Genomic DNA, 23,372 nt, shown 5'->3' with positions numbered 1-23,372 from the left:
CTGTTTATGCACTGCTGTTGAATATGTAGAATAAACCAGCTGAAGTAGAGAAATGTTTTCCAGTTGACTTAGTTAAAGTAATATTAGATGTTGTGCGTAACTGTAGAATTGTGAATACAGCCATTTTGAATAGAGTTTTGATGTTCAGGTTGATGGTGTCCCTTTTAACATATACCAAAAATAGCAACTGATATGTGGAATGGCATGTTAATGTTGGAGGAGAAGAATATAACTTTTGGAATTGATATTTCAACTTTAACATTCCACAAAGGTTCTTTATTTGCATTTATAACACAGACAGACTAGTGGATGAATAGATCTGTATGTGTGTGTATACCAAGACTCATCAATTTCTCCTTTTATTTTTTCTGGCTAAGACTCTAAAATGACTAGTCTATTTTGGATTACAGTTGGATTACTGATAGCATTAAGTCCTAGTGACTCTCTCTTACTGACCCTGTTGGCAGAATTTAAACTATTCAAATTAAATACCATGTTTATAGTAATACTGACCATGACAACACTGCTGTGTTGATCACTGGAGACATTTTTAAGGATACTTTAGGGTGTATGCTGCCTATTTTGGAGGAGGAGCGTTGGGGGTACAAAATAACTACACTGGAATATATAATACCAGATTTTAATACTAGAAGCAATCCAAATCACAATAAACCTGTTACCTTTCATTGTAAAGTAGTGATCATTTGATGTTATATTAGATCTCTGTGTACTTAATTACAATATTCATTATAGTAAAGAAGGAGTTGTTCTTTATTGCAGCCAAAATTGTAACTTTATAGCACAGGAAGATGTATAGCATTTATACTGACCAGGGTAGTTTTAATCTTTTCCATATTCCTATTTCTCTCACTTCCTTCCACTGCTTGCTAGTCTTCATACAAAAATCCAAAATGAAAGATAAATGCCAAGCTCCGAAAGTTCTTTTACTCGGTTTTAAAATTTTTCATTGTAAGATAATAAATTGAATCTAACTAGTATATCAACTTTGGAGAGGTTGAATTTTAACAGCTAAACAATATACAATAAATGGGAGGGAGGGGGGAAATATCCTTGTAACAAATTTAATCTGTCCATGATAGCAGAGTGCCCATTTTATGGGGCCACATTTATTCTCATAATTGGCTATTTCCTGTCTTTAAATGCCTATTTATTCATGTCTGCCACCTTTCTCTCAGTTTATTGGCCCTGTGGTCACCACATTATCTTTCTCTTCAAAATCAGTTCGCCTTTTTATGAAAAGAATTTGTGAGACGTTTAGCTTAATCAGAGTGCCAGATAGAACATGGACCTATCAGATTAAATAATTGCTGTTAAAACTACATTATAAAATGGCAAAACTATAAGTAGAATGTATCCATTTATTTTATCTGGATTTTATTTTCATGGGTTGTTAATTTATTGCCATAACTTTAAGAAAAAAAGTTATGGATATAAATAGTTGAAGTAATACTTTTAATGATTGGTGTTCATTTTAATGTGGCAGTTCTATAAGTTTTCAGAATGAACATAATATGAAATTCACAACCTACATTCCAGAAAAGATTAAATATATGAAAATACACTAATACACCTTTACCTCGATATAACACTGTCCTTGGGAGCCAAATCTTACCGTGTTATAGGTGAAACAGCATTATATTGAACTTGCTTTGATCCACCGGAGTGCGCAGCCCCCCTCCCCCCCGGGAGCACTGCTTTATATCTGAATTCGTGTTATATTGAGGTAGCGGTGTATATTAAAAATACCAGACAGTTTTAATTACAAGAGGCCTAGAATATATATGTAGAATATTTATTGACTGTATTATTCTCCTTTTAAGGCTTGATTAAGCATTTAGGCACGGCCCTGTGTGAGTAGTGGTGCACAACTCCTTCCCTGTTTCTCTCTGGCTTTTAAGGATGAACCATATTTCAGTTGTGCCCAGACATTGTTGGCTGGCTCATGTAGAGGCTACTCCTGTCCACTTGCTCACAGTGGGAAGTATAGTGTGTGTGCAGCTCCTGCTCTGTCTCTTGTACCCAGAACCACCATAAGAGGTTTAATGCAGTCATTGGAGGGATGCCTCCTTCCCCTTACTCCCATGTCCAGGCATGTTATCTGCTGTCATAGTCAATCCTTTAATGAAGAATTTTTTTAACAAAGCATGACTGGTATTAGTTTTAGTGTTCAAAGATTTAAAAAGGCACACTTAATTCTTTTATTTTATTTGTACATACGAGACTGACTAAAGCTTCACAATTTGGATCTGAATCTGGATTTCTAGCACCCTAATTTGGTGGTAGATTTTCTTTCTGACCCCTCTCTAGTGTATATATTTAAAATAAATGTACAGTGCTTCTGCAATATAATGAGTTGAAGCTAAAAATAGGCAAGAGATATGGCTGAAACTGAAGATAAATCCTTCCACAGACTGGGAAGGAATTTCCACTTATTTATTTTTTGCATAGTGAAGTGCAGGTCCGCCCATATGGCTCTTGTTTGATCTTGTGAAGAAAGCCACTCACTGATTCAAAACGTTTGTTTTTAGGTGTCAGGTTGACCTGTCGGTCCTGAGTAGAGAACAAACTCACAAGCTGGAGTTGCAGCTGGAGGAAGGAGAAGGATGGTTGGTACTGCTGGTCACCCTGACAGCATCAGCTGCAGTCAGTATCTCTGACCTCTCTGTCAACTCCTTGGAGGACCAGAAAGAGCGAGAGGACATACTAAAGAGATATGTATGTAACACTTATCTCTTATCCTTTTTAACATAACGTTGCAAAGAATTAACTAACTACTATGAGAAAAAATTTCTGAACATATCTACTATGTAATCAATGGTGCTGATTTAAGCTAATAATTAGTACTAGTAGTAATTGACTTAAATATCTAGATAACATCATCAGAGCCCTAAAATTTACCTTTCTATAAATGTTGTGTACATGAATATTCAGCTACTGTATTTGACCATGTGTCATTTAAATAGTTAATTTAACTACTTTATGTAATTTTTATTATTTTTGTTTCCAAGTACAGTATAATTTAAGATGTTATTTAGCAGTTTTACAGTATTTCAGAGAATCTTTACAACAGAAACTATTCATTTCAGTACCCATATCCTTTTCAAAGGTTTTGCAGTTGTTATACAGCATACTTGAAAGCAAGATGACTTCTTATTTTTTGACTAAATGTTAGAGTTTGGAGCAGTGGTTTGTGTCATTAAAATAATGATGTTAAACCATCTTTCCATTTCAGAATATTCTGAAACAAATTATTTTATTTCCCAGCATCCTCACATGGTGCAGAATCTGTGTAGTTTTATCAAAGCAACAGAGAGGGGAGCTCTTACTCCAGCACTTATTAATACCTAAATCACTAAAAGTAACTGTCTTTCTACATATGAAGAATTAAAAAAAAAAAAAAAGCTATTTCCACTTAAAATTACAAAGCTTTTATTGTACAATGCTGCCAGGTGTTTAGAAGGCTTCTCTAGACACTCAGCCATTAAACCAAGCTCTGACTAACAAAGAGCTACTTAATTTTTTTTTTTTTAGATTTTAAAATATTCCTATTCCCTGACTGACATCCTTTCAATAACTGAATTTAATAAAGATGTACCTTATCAGGCTGTGCAGATAACATGAAGTGCTAGTACTAATGCTGTACAATATTCTTCAAACAGATTAGCAGGATGTGCGCTTCAGCAAATTTATTCTGGCTATCTCCACTGCATCAGCTGTCTGCTAATGCTTGTACAACTCATACACCAATAGTGTTATCATAAACACAGTTTAATAGAGGTGACTTAGCAAGGCTAAACATTATATTTTCTAACCCAGCTAAGAGCTAAGGTATTGTGCACAATCTCTGAAAAATAATTACAATTATGTAATTATTTCAGATTTTGGTATCCACCAATACAGAGTCTGTTGTCAGAATAGATCTTTATAAATATAATGCATTCTGATAGATTAATTTTATAGTTACATACATTTTGTTATCAAGTGTAAAAATACCATATTTTTGTGGATTATTGTGGTAGTATGGTACAAGTTTACTGATACTAATAGTTTTCATAGTTTAGCAGCAGTATAGAAAAATATTATTGCCTCATATTTTTACATAGCTTTCTTAAATTCCCTTTTTGCTTCATAAATTAAACACATAGCATTATTTATGTGGTAAAAGAATGCTCAAATGATTTCTTATTCTGACATGTTCTTATATACAAATCTTCATTTTTCAAAACTGTAAATATGTTTTCCATATGCACAATCGTGTGCATATGAAGCTTAAGAAAACAAATAAGCATTGTTTGAAGGATGTATTTTATTTGATATGTGGTAGAAAAATAAGGTTTACAATTACATATGTTCCAGATTTTAACATTGGAATGCCTGCTGAGAAATTGCAATACTTTATTCACTAAAGTGACCCATAAATAGCAGCAGAAATAGAGGACAAAGACTTACAATACAGTATTTACAGAATTCAAATTTTCTTTCCTTAGCTGTCTGCTTATCTTCAGTGTTTGTGTCTGCCTTAAAGGACAGAGATGTAATAAACCTGTACTATGCAATTAGTGAGATGCGCTATATCATTTGGTGTCTTTATTTTAGGGTTTTTTATTTTTTGCTTTCTAAAAGAATCTAGTTGCCATTTGAAATGTATTTTGCACCCATTCTTGTGGTCAAAAGCAGTCCATGAGCTGACCCTGGCATCAGATCAAGTAGCCTTGGAAAATGACTCTATTACTGTCATTTAACCATTTGTAGCTGAACATCAGAGCCCTACAAATTAAACAGACATTACTGTTTGAACCGTTATTTTACCACAATTGTCTGAGAAGATTAATTCCTTTTGGGTTTGGGGGAGGAGCGCAGTAATGGGTACAGACCAAGAGAGATTGTATGACCTTTTCAGAACGGGTGTGCTGAACCTCTGGTCCCCCTTGTCACAGTTTAAAAACCAGAGGAGCTAGTTTAGAGAAGAAGTTGTTAGCATTCCATTTTTATTATGACATTTCACAGTCATCCGATTTAATGTCCCTTGACCGGATTGTCCACCGCGAGACGATGGGCTTGAAATGTTATTTAGAGCATTGATAAAAGGTGAGCGGTTCTAAGATGACAGCGAGTCATAAGGCTGGTGGTGTGACATTAATTTTCTCCATAACAGAGATGGAATAAGACGTCACGGTGACAAGCTGTCAATCAGTACTGGCCCCTCAGTGTATCTCGATGCCATAGGATGGGGTATTGCTTCTCCCATAATAGAGCTGAACTGAGATGCTCTCGCTGACAGCTGCTGCAGCCATACAGAAAATATATTATACAGCCTTTCATTAAAAAAATAAAGAGGACTCATCTCCAGAGCATTTCAATCTTTTCCCATCTATTGAGGGCTGAAAGGATTCACAGCAAATCATAGATTCCTCTGCTATGGAAATTTCAGGCTTCAGAAACCATCCAGGTTTTGAGGCCTTCAACAATAATCATAAATAAGAAGATAGAATATCTTTTGGTAAACCATTACTTAAAGTTACATATTTAAAGTAATGTATTAAAATAATTCATATTTCATAGCGTCCCTACAATAATATTGTACCATATGTCAGGGGCCCAGTCTGTCGGAATATGCAATAAATGACTCTAAATCAGCTGACTTGCTGAAACTAAAATTTCAAACAATAATTATTCTGCAGAGTCTGAAGATGGGTATCAGGTATTGAGTGTGAAATATAGCAATGTTGCCTCTTTGCAGAATGAGCTTACCAATGTTGTATGTGTTTTGGGGGGTTTGGGAAGGTTTATTGTTTTTTGTTTGTTTTAGCCGCCATGAAACTTGGGTTAAGTAGCTTCAAAAAAAGATGGTGCAGAAACCTTTTTGTAAATCTCTTCCCTTTCCACACTGAATTAGAAGAGGGAAATAATTTGTGTTATGGTACCAGCCCTGATAAGAAGCTTCCAAAACTTGATCATTATTGTAATAAATGACAGACTGTGCCAACAAACATTTGAATTATAACATCACTATCTGTAACATCACCTCCACCACCCTCAATTTGCAAGCACATAAATAGAGGGTGAAGTATATTTTGATTAAAGTTTGTCATCTGTCTATTTTAAACAGATTTCTGAAGATAAACAAATGTTTAAAAAGATTAAAACATAATCCTTGAGATAAACACTCTTCATATATGAAAAAAGTAAAGCATATGAGATTACACATAACTGCATTTCCTCAGCTCAGTATACCAAGGTCAAACCTTCACTGTAAACAATAAACAGTCAGATGGGACTTATAAAATTAATGTCAGAGTATGATTTGACTGTCAAAATTTTCTTATTAATAAAAGACAAGGATGCATTTTATACTCCTAACATTTTAATGGCTAAGTTTGCTATGCATAAATATAATATACTTTTCAAGCAGCATAACATTTAAGATTATATTCAATCTACACCTTTAACATGTAGAATAGCAATGTTAGTTTACTCACATCAAACTCAAATTTTCCATAATAGTCAGTTTTACCCATGTAATAGAATTCAAAATCCTTGACTCAGTGTCTCTGTTGATGCTTGCATGACCTACAAACCAAAACATTGTTATAAATATTCAGACATAAGTAAGAGGTTTCACATTCTTTATCTGTGTCACAATAATAGAATAAGGCCATAGGCATAAAACTGTTGGGCCTTAAAAAAAATGGCTCCAAGTGTTGCGTTGATGAGTGACTTTGTACACAAATGATAACCTTTACAGCCAAGATTTTCAAACACTTCTGAAAATCAAACCACATCCCTAGGTGTCTAAATCTGGACTTGGAAGCCTAATTTTAGTTTCCCAGTTTTTGAGATCCTGATTTAGATGTATAACATATAAATGCTAGCAGTGGTCCTCTCAATTAACTGTGGGGTTAAAACTGCATCTGTGGAACTGGCCACTGCATTCAGGCTTTATAAAAAATGTTTCTTGCCTATTGCACTCAGTTACTGTAATACCATGCTGTTACTTTGTTATTTAAAAACACAACAAAATACTGTTTCTAAATAGTTGTCTAACAGAGAATTCCAAAAAGATTGCTTATCATGAATAAAAGCTAATACTCTATTCCAGTTTTTTTCCTTCTTTTTATAAAATGTGTCTAAATTATACATAAACCTTGGGGGTGGGGGAAAAGAGATTTATTATGAGAGTTCCTTGTAATGTACTGAGAGCCATCTTTCAGTCTCTTGTTCTCTCTTTGCATGTGTCACTCCTGTTAAGCACAGTGGTAGTTGCATATATTCCTCAAGGGGAAAAAAAATTGGCCCTTAATCACACATGAAATTGTCTTGCACAAGCTATAACAAGGAAAACATAAGTATGATTCTCATGTGCAAGAGGAACTATTGTATATTGGATCATTTTTATTTTTTTATATTTTGTTATGCTAAAGAGGATATAAAAATTTAAAACTTTGTAGTTAATAGCTCAAATATCTACTATTAGGATAGTAATATGGTAGCATTAATTTCTTATTAATATATTTTATCCTGACCTGCTCTTCCATGTTTATCTTATAATGATTGGGTAATGGAATGTATTGAAACAGAGACTGATAACAGTAAGTTCCTATTGAAGTTAAAAATTAAGAAGGCAATCGTTTGAAACATAGCATTGTATTTAATGAATTTTGGATCGGGGAGGGAAAATCATTAACCTCTTTCCTCTCCACACAGCCCGTAATAACTTTTTATTATTATTGTTTAGAGCACAATGAGGATGTTTCACAACATGAAGGATGTAGGATTTCTACAGGTGAAGGTCATCAGAGCAGAAGCATTGATGGCAGCTGATGTCACAGGCAAGGACTGATTCAGTTTCTGTGATAGTAGATCATATAATTAAAGAGTCTTGGATTTGGTCATTTTTTAAAAATCGATCAGTTTCCACAAGGTGTGAAGTTTAAGGAAGATAAGTGTGTCAGAATTTCATTGCCCAGTTTGCAAATAATCCCATCTTCTATTCCCAAAAAATCCCCAGACAAAAAAACCAAAACTTTTTACATTCTGGCCTATGAGCCATTGTAATACCAGTGAATAGAATCCTATATAGAGTATCTATGGGAAAGGAGAAATACACCTTTTTCTCCATCAGAGGTCCTGCAAAGACATTTCATGAGCTACAAGTGCAGGACTTTATTCTTTAACGGATACAAATATACAAAATTCTCAGAATCAAAACAGTTCAAAATATGATAGACTCAAATATTTCTCTAAAGCTGTCAACAAAATAATCTTTTGGTACTTGCTAAAGAGCTTGCCACACTGTATGTGGTTTAAAATAATAAAAAAAAAATCTTCCAAAGAAATAGTGTCCTGCAATCAGCACTACAAATGTAAATGACCCATTATAGGTAAAAGACTGGACCTTGAATAACCACTTCCAAAATAGTCAGAAGAAAATAGGTTTTTCAAATCATTCTGTTTTTAAATCTTCTTGTTTTGTCCTTGTACTAAAAATTAGCTGATTGGATAATTTTGCCTTCTGCTTTTTGGAAATTATTTAAGAATAATCATTGCAGTCATAGTAACCATTTTTCTTCAGAAATATGTTATCTCTTAAAAGTACACCCACCTACACACTGCACATGCTGAATGGAACAAGATGAAATTGTCCTCTTTCAGAGAGTAGCCATTGCAGCTGTAAGAATTCATGAATATGCTGACTACATTAACCTAGTTGGCTTAGCTGCCACTTGGGAACTTGAAGTACAAATTCTTTCACAGGTATAAATATAGATATATGGTAGAAAATTCCTTTCCTAATAGTTCTGTGTAAATTAACATGAATATCAATAGTTTGTTATCTTAGACGATCTAACAGGACAAAAATTTTATTGCTGAAACAGGTCATCCAGTTGGTGGAACATAAAATAACAGATTCTTTCTTGGGCAGAGATTGGAGAAACACTTCTAAAGGTTCCTCACTCTGCTTTGACCTTATAATCCAATGTGGTCTGAACAGAGAGGGAGATTAAGTTATTCGGGGGAATGGGATAATTCAGTCTCTGACCTTGTTCAGTCTTGGATTTTTCCTGATCAACATGTCATTTGTGCCAGTTGCAGAAGTTTTTGGAAATACATTTGATTCAATTAGAGATGTGCATAACCACCAAAACTCTTTTCAGACTCTGTACATTCAGAATGACTGTCGGTTAGCAAGTGGAAGGAATATTTGATATCCTCCCCATTCCTATGTGTCCTAAATATTTTGTCCACCAGGAATAGCCAGAACAATTATTTATATAATATAGGTGTTTGTAAAGAGCTATGTATTTCAAATTTTGTATAAATTATTGCACCTTTTGGGGAAAAAAATGCCATCAGTTTGAAAGGCAACCAAAAGGTTTATTAAGAAATGCTGTAATTTACACCTGTTTTGTGTAATGACCTTTAGAATGATGTATCTGATCTACCTTCAGATTAAATTTTGAATTTGAATAATATATGTTTAGAAATAACTGATGATTTATTTGCTGATTGTTTGGTCTTTAATTATTCATCGTATGTTCATCCCACGTACACCTCCAGTAAAGTGTCTTGTAAATAGCATTTAGGACCTCATCCTCCAACTCTTACTTAAGTGAGTAATCCTTACTGATATGAATAGACCAGCTGACATCAACAACGCTACATGTGTGATTAAGAATTGCTCATATGAATATGGATCAGGATGCTAATCTTCATTTTTATCTATAATAATACAAATAATAATAATACATCCTTTTTTTCTGATTTAATCTTATGGATTTTTCTCCTGAGTCTAAGCAGCAACACACAGAAACTCCTGTACAGTACCTGTTTGATTTGCTCCCTTTTTGTAGGCTGAAAATATCCCATTTCACTTTCAGGCATTTTTTAATATAAAGTAATAAGTCAAAATTCATTAGTTTAGGCTGAATAGTTAAAAAATCATAATATTCCATCATTAAGCATAAGCACAGAGTGGGAAAGATTTCTGTAATCTTTTAAGTAGTCATCAATCTTACTACAGTAAGAAAGAATTTTTTCCTTTCAAAATGTAAAATTTTTCTTTTGTTACTATACATTCATTGAGAAGCACTGTAATACTGTATTAACTCTGTGTGAATAAAGAGCAATTGAGAGTCCCATTGAATGAGGGAGTAAAAAGCACAAATTACTTTTTAATGAAACCCTCAATTCTTTTCCTTTCCACAAAAAGCCCATAGCCTTGTTCAGCTGAATACTACTACAGTAGGTCACTTCAGTTAAGCCCCTAATAAACTGTTGATAGTAGAGGGTAGTTTTTTCTTTAGGCTCAATAGCCTAGTGTTGGACAGTGCACTTCAAATCATTAAAGTTAATACAGATTAAAAAAAGAGATTAACTGGGTGGTTAAGGCCTCCGTTTACAACTCCCACACATACACATGCATTGAACAAGACACGAGAGTGGATTGAAATTTCAGTCAAGTTGTGGGCAGGCTTTCACAGCCTGAGAAACTGGGTGCTACAGTTTTGAAAATTGGTCACTGTTAAGTGTGCTATAACTAGGCTTGAGACGTATTGAAAAGTACTATTTGGTGAACCCATTTATAGGAACACATGAAAAGGGCATAATCCTCGGAGGTGTTGAGTGCTCAGCACCCCAGCTTGATTTCAATGGGAATGGAGAGTGCTGAGCATGTTGTAGGATTGGTCTCTAAAGGAACTGACCTACTGTAAGAATATACTTCCTTGCACCGGACAAAAATACAGAGCAGTGTATCTCAAATGTGGTCATGGAATTCCTGCCTGAGGCCAAAAATATTAGGGCCTTCACCAATGTCAACTTTTATTAAGTTGGGAAATGTGGTGGAGCAAAGGGCATTCACCTGAAAAATATTACAAAATAGATTTTTGGAATTCTAATTTGACCAAATGGAATAGAACAAAATACTCTGTTTGGTTTTTCTTTTCTGCCTTAGACATTTTCATTTAAATCCCCTACTGAACATTACTTATTCAGCGCTTGGGGGTGGGTTATTGCAGGGTTGCGATTGATTTTTCTACCCCAAGTCCTCAACAAAAAAAGAAAAAGTTCTCATCCCTTTCCGCCATTTTACCTTCAGCTAGCTTGTGATTCCCCAGAAAGGATCAAAGTCTCCTCGGAGAAGCAAGCCATTTGTGATATATACAATTAAGCCCTTTTAAATGAAGATATATACTGGCAATATAGTGAAAGGTAATGCGTAATGGAATCATCATGTAAGTTGATCTCTCAAATTAATATATTTTATGTGTACCTAACCCAAATATATTTCAGAAAGCAGTAGGCACTTTTTAAAATGAAATACAATATCAGTTAAAGCAATAGTCACGTAAATGGTTTCTACTTTCTGCAACAAGGTTACATATATAGAAGGCTTAGCCCTCTGGAGTGAAAAACGTACTGGTTTAATAAGATGGTGTTTGCTACTCCTTTATTAAGGTAGACATGTTCGTGCTTTTCTTTTGAAAAAGCTGCCTTATTATCGATGGCAGATTATTTAAGGAAGAAAACAGAGGAAAAAGATATGCCCCCATTTTTATCAACTTCTCTGAGACTCTTATTATCTTAAGAAATAAGAGTTAGCAACTCAGATTCATTAGTAGTGCTAAATCTAAGCTCCATTTGACAGCCTGCCTAGAAAACAGTTTGTTTTGCTGTCTGTGGGCTTTAATTAAGATGTGTTCAATTCCAGTCTCCTAGCTCCCCCCACCCCACTTGCTGTGACACAGACTGGTGATCAGACGCTTTCAGATGGTCCAGCCCATGACTTTGACCTTCTGCTCAGTCCAGCGTTCCCTGGGGAACCGTTCAGCTCATGAGGTCTGATTTCACACTTCCAGGATGCCTCGGCTCTCTTAACAATGACAGGGAGACAAAGCCCTTTAGAGCAGGCCGCATGGGGACTTGTTTAAATTGGAAACTAGAGAGGAGTCAAGGAACAAGGTTATGGGCTACAGAATAGTGCTTTTAATAAAGAGCTCACAGCTCTGGTTCAGCTCAAAGAGGGCTACCTCTGTACAATTAATTGAGCCATTTATCTGGAGCATCTTAGACCTCTACTTTCTCACAGTATTATGTGATAAATATCAGCTAAGAGGCAAATGAGATATGCATGAAATGAATTTTTAACACTTTGATTACTGTGTCTCCAGACTTCATTAGAAGTAAATTTACTTGTATTTCTGACCTCATTATCAGTTGATTGTTAGTGTGTTTTAGGTTCTGAGATTTCAAGATAGAGCTCGGTATAAAAGGGATATTTTATTAAAGTCTTTACAATAGTTGGATTTACTGTCATAGATAGCACTGAGCTTCTTCAGAGAACAGAAAGAAAACGCAGTTTGAGTGAACCATTTTTAATATTTTTTCAAAGTTTTATATAAGACACTCAATTCTGTTCCCAGTAAATTCAATGTTAAAATTTTGATTGATTTAATTGAAAGTAGGATCAGAATCAAGATGATAAAATTTCAAGAATGTGGAGTGCAGATAGTCTTTTTTTAACTGTAAATTTTTAAGGCCATGTTTTTTAAAAAAAACATCATTTGAATTTATTCCTGAAATGTTTGCAAAATTTTGCAAATCAAATGTCAAATTTATGTGCACAAATGGTCATTCTGAATACAGATATGGAAGGCTCTACACAAAAAAATTGCTGGAGCAAATTTAGTAACCCTTTGAGATCATGGCTCCAAATATAATTTGCACTATCTAGTAGCAGCATATCCAGTGTCTATATAAGTTTTTAAATCAGTTTTTATGAAAGTAACTACCAATCATGCAAAATAGACAATATTATAAGGTAAATACAAACTCAAACGGACCCTAATATTTTATGTACTCAAAGGCTTTAGTCCGCACTTTTAATTAATGGTCTTAACTTCCGTTTTTTAAAAATAAAATTTTAATTTTTAAATTATTAAAGGAAAAACCAAGTAACAAAACTATGTAAGATGTTTATTTTCTGTTCCTTAATTGGATGAGCAGAGCTCTCAGAATCAGGTTTTTGGTGCAAATATTTATGATTACTAACCTGAAATTTGCTTTATGCAAATATTCTGCAACATTTGTTTAAATGTGGTTGTTGAACTGAATGTCTTTGTCAGATATCCTGAATATTCATGACACTCAAACACATAATTAATCAATAACAATGTCAATGTGAGGTAATCATTTCTGTTTTATAGATGGAAAACTAAGAAAGGTTAAGTGACTCAACTAAGGCCACAGACTGAGTCATTGTCAAAGCTGCCATTAGAACGCAGGAGTCTCTTGGTCTTGGTCCTGTGCTTAATCCATTAGATAAGGCAGCCTCTCATAGATTTAGCTTCACACATTTTAAGCCCAGAAGGGACCATTATGATTATCTAGTCTGACATCTGGTATAGCACAGACCATAAACACGCTGTTGAGCTATAGTTCCTTGTGCCAGAGGTCATACTAGCTGCTCAGTTGCAGGCAGGTGGCTGGTAGGGAGCTTGCAGCAACCTTTGTGACATTAGGGGCTGCCCCAATGGCACTGACCGCCACAGTCATGAACTGTCTTGCAGTTTTTCCAAAAATGAACAGATTTTGGCAATGGGTTTCATAGATCGCAATGGCCAGCCGTGGGCAATTGCATCATGATTTGTGATATTTTCAAACAATAAATGACAAACGTTCAATTCTAGCAACTGAATTACATTTATGTAAATATCCTTCTGAGGAGAAGGCCTATGAACTTATTTTTGATAAGTGGAATTGAAAGGACTTCTGACATTTCTAAGTCTTCAAAATAAAGTCATCACTGTTGCAGGTCTCAAAGGAAAGATTTGCTCAGGGCCAGGAGGGGGTGGGAAGGGAATGCCTGAGAGTATAACATGAACAGTGCAAAAAATAATTCAGATTATGTTTATCTTGGGAACAGAATTGATATTCAAGTTCTAGCCTAATTACAATCTAGCAAACTCTATACTAGAATTTGCTTGAGTAATATAAATATGATAGCTTTATGGCCTATTGGAGCCCACACAAATTTAGGTTCTAGGCTACATTCATTCCTGATTTATGCTGGTACATGGTCCTTCTTAGTTTAAAAAAAAATGCCAAAGGAACAATGTAACCATGTTCTTGGAAAGAGGCATGGACAGGACCACATGTTGATTCAGTGCATCCTCACTGTAGCCATCTATGTAGCTTAGTGGAGCTGGTGGGGGTGCTGCAAGTGAATCTTCACTGGGCACAGTGGGCCTTTTGGGGCATATAGAGGTGCATTGCACACTTCTTGTGTCTGCTGAAATGAATCTAGCTCTGTGAAGGTTAGCAGTTCTAGGGAGAGAATAGATCAATGGCAGCTCTAATTAAGAACATACAAATTACCCTTTTGGAGAGACCACCTGTCCTTTAAGTCTGTTATGCTCTGCTCTCTCCAACAGTTATTAATATTGGATTTTTAAGAGAAGGTATGAAAAAAAGAAATACAAAAAACATGATGCACATAATTCTATAAAGTAAACATTCTACCTGATCCTAGTTGGAAGTCATCTTATTTCCTGTAGTATGAATATTGGTGACTGTCATTTTAATCCAAATGAATGTATCTGCAAATGCTAGGCATACACATTTGAAGTCTCACTTTTTAAAATGTCTAACCTATGTACCCCAAAAATATTATGCAGGAGAGCGTTCTGTACATTAATATTTTCATGTTGCTTATAATTAATACCACTTTATAATGAAAATGTTTTTGCATTTAACCTATGTAAAATATAGCCAGTGAGAAATTTAAATCAAGGGCCAAATTTGATGGCCTTTAATCAGGGAAAACTCCCATTTATAACTTTGCATTGTTAAAGTGGTTGGGACTAAAGAAAAGGGGAATCAAGAGCATTGAAATACAGTAGCTAAATCCATTCCATCCTCTCAAATGCCTTTTTCATCATTGCTCCATGAAGTTAAACAGAAAAGGCCAAAAGTGCAGTGCACCAGATGAGAAAATTGAGATGAAATCTAAAATTGTGTGATTCTTTAAAATATAATTTTCTATTATGTACCTTTTTCTTCTTTTGGGGGGATTATTATTGGACAGTTTTGTGGAAAAAGTGCATTTTAAAGAAGGATTTGAGGTAGTCAAAATAGGTAGGTTAGTAGATCCCAAGTTGTCATATAAGATTCAGTGGGAGCATTATGGACCTTTTCCAAAGCCCACTGAAGTAAGTGAGAAAAAGACTGCAATTGACTTCAATTGGTTTTGAATTAGGCCATAATATAATGAGAGGATAAAAAGGGGGATGAGATTAGAGACTTTGGAAAAGTGTCACCAGTGGTCTCATTGTTCATTCATATGGGAGGCAAAGTTTGCTGAATGGTATGGTGGCTATTTCCTGCTATTATTTAAAATGAGTAGATGAAAAGACATTAATATGGGTAAGCATGTCTTGAAAAATGATTGCCCATGTTTGGCTTTTTAGCGTCATAGAGTTTAAGGCCAGAAGGGAACACCCGAACTTCTAATTGGTCCTTCTGTATGTCACAGACCATCAACAACCTTCAGCACCTGCACACTAAACCCAATAGTGTAATTCTTTTAGTTTATTCTTATTATATCTTAATTATCTGTGCAGTGCCTTAGTGACTTGGCATGGTTGGAAGGAGAGTACAAAAATGCAACTACATTGCTTGAAGAATTACCTGAAATAAAACGAAATTTGCCCTGAAATAAAAAATTTTCACTTGGAAGAAGAGGTGCTAGGAATAAAAGAAGTTTCCTCTGGCTTCTGCACCCTACAACAGGTTTGGAGCTTTGGTGGAAGGGATAGGTTAGGGCCATGGCCACGTGACTTGCTTAGGAGAACAAGGGGCTGAGGCAGTTGAGAGTTCTATCACTGCAGCTAACGTTAATTTGATGTTGCTTTATGTAAGGCATTTAGATGCCATGAAGGAGCCACCGATTAATGTGCCTGTGTTTTGAAGACAAGATAGAAAAAATAGATGATGTCCAGGAAGGAAACAAGATGAGTTAATGTGTCGGGTAGGCTCTCCTACCTTCATACTACAGAATCAGAGGAGGAAAAATGTGTTAGCAGGAATTATTAAAAATACCTCTGGAAAAATCTGATTTGGAACAGGGTTAGGAGTTTTCTCTTTTTATGGTCTGATTCAGGGGAGACAGTACAACAAGGGGATTGTAAATTATCCAAGGAGATTCATTTGGAAAGGGAGGCATGAAGCTGTTGCAAAAGTGGAAGTAAAAAGGGGAAGCATCCTGGGTTCAAACGGAAGTTGGAATGTCACAAAAGTAATCGTAGAAGCAAGTCAAGTTCTTGGTTTTTTTAAATTAATTTTATTGTGATGGTGCTGAGTGGAGTCTACGAGCCTAGACTTCTAAGTGCCCCTTCCTCCTGATATAGTCACTGTTACTTATTAATATTTTGGGCAGCCTAGAGGTCTTAAGTTGGTCCAGTCCCTTTGTGCTAAATACTTAAACAGACACATGGGAAATGCTATCTTTTTGGGAAAGGGACTACAGCATATAGTTATTTTGTCAATGTCCAGAACCGGTGAGATGAAGGGTAAGATTTCTCTGGATTTGTCTTTGTGGATGACAAGATGAGACGTTGATTTCCAATTCGGAGTAAGGTTTGCTGTGCCTATACCTCTAGAGACCACACAATGGAAGATGATGTATGAGTTTCAATTTTGGATGCTTCAAGGAGAAATGCTAATATGGAGGAGAGTAGCAAGGCCCCTCTGAACCTAGTGTCAGATCCTGCCTCTGCCTCAGTTTTTCTTCAGTTTGTCATTCACTAGTTCCTAGAATTCCTGATTCCCAGTGTCATCAGGTGGCCGCAGTGATCTAGCCCTGTAGCTCAAAACAAACACAAATCTTCCATTGCTGCCCTTCTTCTGAGCTCAGCTTCTACCTCTGTTGGGCTTTAGTCAGTCCCTCCATCCACACTTTGTTTCCAGGGGTCGCTGCTCCTCCTCACCAAGTGGCAGCATATAGGGAGTCCATGTCCACCCTCTACTGTGGGTTATCAGGGTTGGAACAATGAGGCTATTTGCCCTCTACAGTCCAAAACTGCCTTGTCATCTTCCTGCTGTCTCTTCCTGTATTCCCAGCCCTCCTGGCTGCTCTCTGTCTCTTTATAAAGAATCAATTCCCAGGTCTCCTGTCCTTGGAGTCCCTCTCCCTTTGAGCCCCCATCCCCACTTCTACCCCTCCCTCACTGTACTACAAGCTGCTCCTCTTCTCACCACAGGCCTACTCTTAGCCACTTGATCTTTTGTCACTTATTTCTTCTACCTGGGGCAAGCTAACACTGGCACAGATGTAGCCCAAAGCCCCTTAAAAGGCCAGTTCAGCTTGTGACAAGGTGCTTTGTCATACAGCTGCTTAACTCAGATATGAGGGCTTTAGTATATGGAAAAATATGCTCATGCACAAAGATTGATTAGTCTTTGTCTTCCCATGTGAGATCCCTTCCCTCCTTTTCGAGTAAGATGCTATTCCTTGATGGAGATGGCAATGGTGACAAAATTTCTGTTGGGGTAGTAAAGAGTATATGGGATACCTCATGTAAAGTGTCATGATATTCCCTTATGTCCTAAAGCTAGGTCAACGCTATTCCTTCATTTGTTTCAGGCGAATTGAAAAAAGTTGAACTTATGCATGCAGAGGGGTTGTTTTCTTTCCAATAATGATGGAGAAATTAGATTCAGTCTAGAGGAGCAGGAGCATGTGATCAAATGTCCACCATGAGATCAAATGTCCACCATGATTCATGTCACTTATTATTTGGCCTTCTTGCCTGGACTGGTATTAATATAACTTAGTAAGAAGAGAGTTAAGGAAAGAAGTGATATATCAAAGTATTCAGTAAATAAAACGTGTTGTCATAATTTCATTTTCGTAATTATTTTATTGTATCAGATACTTTCTTTATTTATAGAAAAGGGTATTTAAACACTGCAGTGAAAGTAAACTTTTAACCATATTCCTCTTTCTGAGTACAATGAATTCACACAAATCATGTTCTACAATCATATGCAAATATAAGTGAACAAAGGAGATGATACAATAACAGTTTACTCTGATCAGCTAGTACATTTGTTCTGTTTTGTAATTGTGACCATCTCTTTTCTTTTGAAATATTGAAACATAGAAACCCTAAGAAATGTGAGAAATCAGTCTCTAATTTCCTTTTAGAGTTGGTATGTGACAGGTAAACATTCTGAGATGCAAGATTGTATCCGTCTCTTTTTTCAAGTTTAGAAGATTCAGTAATATTCAACCTTTTATAGAATGTAAATGTCCACTGTGACTGTAATTCACATTGTATTTAAAACAATTATTCTTTATCATTAAAGTTAATAATATCCACATTAACCTCTGTTGTAATCTGAATCAATATTGCAGTTTGGAAGACCTCTGGAGAGCTTTGTCTAAATATTGATTTCATTGTCATTTGTAAAAGGTATGAACAAATTACATGCCTTACTAATATCATTAATGTAGCGCCATTGAGCCATTGAATTTATGTGTTCTTATAATACATGACATTGCATTACAGGAATATTGAAGACATTGTGAAATATAGTTGCTTAGTATGCTAGATTTGATTGTAAAGAGCTAATGCCAGCACTCAATAACTTTCAAACACTTTGCTCTCTATGGACAGACCAGAGACAAGGATGAGCCACTCTGTAATACACGGTTTAGTTGTTGATGTTAATTTGCATGAGGGAGACATAGTTCTCTCAACTTATAGGAGTATGAGTTATTTTGGAGCTTGGCACTAATGTATTAGTACCCTTAATAATGATTTACAGTCCTACATGCAACTTCTGTACACATGTGCACCTTGTGTTAAACATATTGACTTAAATAGGATGCTCATGCATATAAATAAGCATAGAATTTGGCTATGTTGGAATTTACGTGTAATGTTCTTGTTGAGCAAATGCTATCTCATTTTATTAATTAATCAGATGGGAGGGGGAAAATGATGCAACAAAGTGAAGTGATTGTCTTCTTCAAGTAATCATTATGGAAATAAAAATAGACGTAGAGCTGGACACACTCTCTTCCCCCTCCCCCCCCCCCATGAATTAGTTTGAGTTTTTATTATTATTTGAGGGAAAATATCTAACTTGAAGTATCAGCTGAATAATTTGCTTCATGTTATGCCTCTTTCTTAATTTCCTGTGTGTCAGGATGATATAATTATCTGATCAGTACAGCTAACTATACGGTTGATCATGCAGGGTGCTGAGACTCTTCGAAGCCTTCTGGTTGTGCTCAGCACCTTGAACGATCATGCAGTTTGTGATCAGAAAAGCAGTACATATGAATTTATCTTTACATTTACTGCTTTTTTTTTATCCAAGTTGAGAGGTGGTTCTGTGAGTTTTAGGTGCAGAATATTCATGGATTTTGTTCCATGTGTTCTCTCTCTCTCTCTAGGTAAAAGTGACCCATTTTGTGTAGTTGAGTTGAACAATGACAGACTGCTGACACATACAGTCTACAAGAATCTCAACCCTGAATGGAACAAAGTCTTCACATTGTAAGTTTTTTAAAATCAGAGCTATCTACTGCTAAACTAGGAAGATGGTTATTTTTTAAACCAAATAATTCATTGAAAAGGAATTCAGTTGAGGATATCAAAAAATGTTTTTAAAAAAATGAAGATTAAATCACTTTGACGGTGAGAAAATAAGTCCCATTCCTATGAGATGCTAAGGGTGAAGTGTTATGCGTTCTAAATTCCCACTAGTTTTAGTGACAGTTGATATCACAGGCCTAGAGTTTGGAAATGAGGAAATAGGTTGATGCTTATGAACTTTATAAAATGTAATTCTAAAACATTAGTTAACGGTGTGAAGAAATGTAAAACACACTTCTTTTTCCTCTCATTTTGTCAAATGACAAATGACAAGTGTCACAATAGTATTCTATATTATACTCATGCAGTGCTGCTATTGGATAAAATGCAGTATCTGAAACATTCATTTTGTGGAGGAAGTGGTACACATTGTTTTTATTTCTCTATGGTTTTGAAAACAATAAAAAGTTTTGACAAATTCAAAGTAGAATTTTTCTTCCAAGAATGAAGTGTCACCTTGTTTCTTTCTTTTTTTAATACTTTGTTTCTCCCTGAGTGCAGCACGGCACCAATGAGGAGAAAACGGATCAGAAAACTGAAATCCACAAACAATCCACTCTAACGCCCACTAGAAACTTTAGCTTTTTGTGTGTTTGGCATAAATGAGAATATTAAATATTGCTCTTGATCCCAAAACAACCTCTAATTTAATTTCCCCATTGTTCTTAAAATTTGTCAGTCATCTCTTTATAACCTATGCTACAGGATCTATAGATCGCTGCTCCCCTTCCTCTGTGACAGGGCCTCAGTAATGAACACTGAACAAAAGAAAAATCCCACAATTGTACTTCTCAGTAGCTTCCTCACAAGTTCTCATTTATAGATCTGTAAAAATGTGCTAAATTCTTCATTAATTCTTTTAATTAATGCTAAGAGAATCAGTAACTAATCAACCTCCACTAGCTGACGGTGTTCTCTGAATGAGGAATCAGATGTTTTTGTAAAGGACAAAAGACTGGTCAGAAATCAAATCGAAAAACTCATAAAATCATCAAGGAGGATCTTCACTGGATCTTCTGTAATATGTATAATTGTATCAATTGTTTGGGATAGTCCCAAATTTGCTGATTGATTTTGCCTTTAAAAAGAAATTTCCTACGTGTGTGTGTGTGTGTGTGTGTTTTACCCAAGTTGAATTATTTTCCTTTAATTCATGTTTTCTGGGTAAGCAATTTGATCAAAGAACAAACAACTTTTGTTTCTTTTTCCAAACCAAAAATCTGAATAACTCGCATAAGATTTTACAACATACAGTGCCATCTGCTATGCATGGTAATGGACTATTTAATATCTAGTAGCTGAAATACTATAAAATGCTGAATGATATTATATGCTTTGTATACATCTTCCCAAATTTCTTTTTAGTGTGGCTATTGCATAGTTTGGATTAAACTGGAATTTTGGAAGTAGAGGGCTCATTCTGAGCCCAAAGATCTGCTCAGCTAGTTCATTATTATTTATTTTCATTGAGAGAGCTACAGCTATCAAAGAGGTTGCCATTTGAAATTATTTCAAGGACAGTAATATTTTAAGGATAGTCTTTTATGGCTATCAGATCTGCTGTCTGCATCTGTAAATCCCTTAGTGCTACTCAGCACTGCTTTCATTGTAACTCTTGCAGTGCACAGACCAGGTAGAAGATTTGAAGAATCATGTCTAATGGCGTAAGGTCATGCAAATAATAGAACTGCCATGCTGTCTATGAAGTGACCAAAACGGTGGTTTTCCTGCATTCAGGGGCTTTTCATTTACCTAAGTTTTGTTCTCTGGATACTTTTTAAAAATATACGTATTACTTGCTTTTTGCTAACTTTATTATGTTTTTGTCCTTGGTAACCATTAATATCGGTGACATTTATCTCCCCCTCCCGCCCCCTCCTCTGTGTGTATTTTTTCCTGAATAGCAATATTAAAGATATCCACTCAGTTCTTGAAGTGACAGTTTATGACGAAGATAGAGATCGGAGTGCTGACTTTCTGGGCAAAGTTGCTATACCGTTGCTGTCTGTAAGTTTCATTCACCTGACATATTGCTCAGTATTTCTTTTGCTCAAGGAAAACATAAAAAATCTCAGCTCTGTCTGTCATTTCTCAACCAAGGTCTGTAATAAGAACACTAAAATTTTTAACATACTCAATTCACGGCCATGTTGAATCCCATGATAGTTAATTTTTCCTGACAGACTTGGTCCTGGTAATGAACAGGTACTTGTCAGAATTGCCACAGTTGTTTTGGGTTCTCTGTCAGTTTCAGCAGCTGGGGGTCAAAGGTTACTGAGGAAGTGTATTCAGTGGAGACCGCGAGACAGACGGCTGTCATGTCCTTTTCCCGCAGATTCAAAATGGTGAACAGAAAGCCTACGTCTTGAAAAACAAGCAGCTGACAGGGCCAACAAAGGGGGTCATCTATCTTGAAATAGATGTGATTTTTAATGCTGTAAGTCTTAACTTTGGCTTTTTTGTACTGCTAAAGAGTTCAGTTTCATGAAAGCTTTTGTTCCTGATTTGTAGAGAATTTCTGTCATTCCTCATTTTCTCTAAACCTTGATGTATACTACAGAATACTCTTCTGCCACTGGCTGGCACACCCACTCTTTTTGTTACTGTGCTGCTGCTGCTGCTGCTATTGCTGCTAATGTAAGAAACAGAAACTTGTGCCTGGGTATACATTTATATTTTATGGGCTTGGCAGCTATGACTTTGAAACTTAGTAATTATTGCAAATTGAAGTCTGTATAGTGAGTATTAAGTAAGCCCATAACATTGACACATATTTTGATGTATAGGTGAAAGCCAGCATACGAACATTAATGCCCAAAGAACAGAAGTACATTGAAGAGGAAAACAGACTGTCTAAACAGGTAAAGCGTAAGAAAAGACTAATCCTTTTGCAAAGACTTAATATCAGGTGTAAGCTTCTAGACACCTCATGTCAAACTTCAGTGGGGGAAAAGAATAACATTTCCATTATTTGTTTACAAAACTAAATTATGAGATTCAAGAAGAGAGAAAAACAAATATATAATTATTATATCAGTTCATTGTAAATTGCAATTTGATTTCTGTGAAATGTGTGCGTGAGAACACAATTGAAATCATCAGTGTGTCCACACATATCGGGTTATAAGCACAGGTGGATGTAAGCTAAATCTAGCATAAATTTATGCCATTAATCTTGATCTGAAAGAACTCCATTTTGTTTGGGGATAAGAAGTGTATTAACATTCTCTTAGCTAGGTTTGAAATGTTGTGTTCTATTAGAATCTCAAATGAGACTACCAAAATCAAATAATCTATAAATTTTCAGGGCCATCAGATTGGAAAAACTGTGTCCCCTTTTCCTTTTCAAATATTTTTGCCTCATAGGGTTACAATATTTTCTGTTAATAATTATTTTAAAGGCACATCTTATGTTTTTGTCCTAAATTATATTTTATATATATAGATATATATATTTTACTTTCCACAGTACTGTATTTTAGTTATGGGGAACTGGGTATTTGGTTGGGCTGTGAGGAGTAGAGGGGTTTTTGTAGTGGGAAAGGGGAACATTTTAAACAATTTTATTTTTCAGATCCTAGTCTATTCAAGTACTAATGAGCCTTCATAAACATTAATATGATTTGCAATATCTGCCACATGAATTATATATGCATTGTCCATTGTATTTCACTGAAGCGATTGTAA

At 35.5% G+C, this 23,372-nt stretch overlaps 1 protein-coding gene across 10 annotated transcripts in view; it reads left to right on the top strand.

Annotated features, from left to right (window-relative positions):
* MCTP1 (multiple C2 and transmembrane domain containing 1) overlaps window positions 1-23,372 on the top strand; it is a 473,721-nt gene that overhangs the window by 306,002 nt on the left and 144,347 nt on the right. For all 10 annotated transcript variants that reach the window (XR_010588809.1, XR_010588810.1, XM_008172983.4 and 7 more), the window contains 6 exons: window positions 2,550-2,736; window positions 7,757-7,850; window positions 19,484-19,586; window positions 21,590-21,692; window positions 22,021-22,122; window positions 22,472-22,546. Coding sequence is in view for 8 of the 10 variants with exons in the window: in XM_008172983.4 (XP_008171205.1) it covers window positions 2,550-2,736; window positions 7,757-7,850; window positions 19,484-19,586; window positions 21,590-21,692; window positions 22,021-22,122; window positions 22,472-22,546 (664 nt within the window). In the remaining 2 variants the exon portion in view is untranslated. The remainder of the gene's footprint in view (window positions 1-2,549; window positions 2,737-7,756; window positions 7,851-19,483; window positions 19,587-21,589; window positions 21,693-22,020; window positions 22,123-22,471; window positions 22,547-23,372) is intronic.

This window comes from Chrysemys picta, chromosome 6, assembly GCF_011386835.1.
Source record: "Chrysemys picta bellii isolate R12L10 chromosome 6, ASM1138683v2, whole genome shotgun sequence".
Lineage (NCBI taxonomy): Eukaryota > Metazoa > Chordata > Testudines > Emydidae > Chrysemys > Chrysemys picta.
The sequence above is the reverse complement of the archived record's forward strand: the minus strand, read 5'-3'. Positions and strand labels throughout refer to the sequence as shown.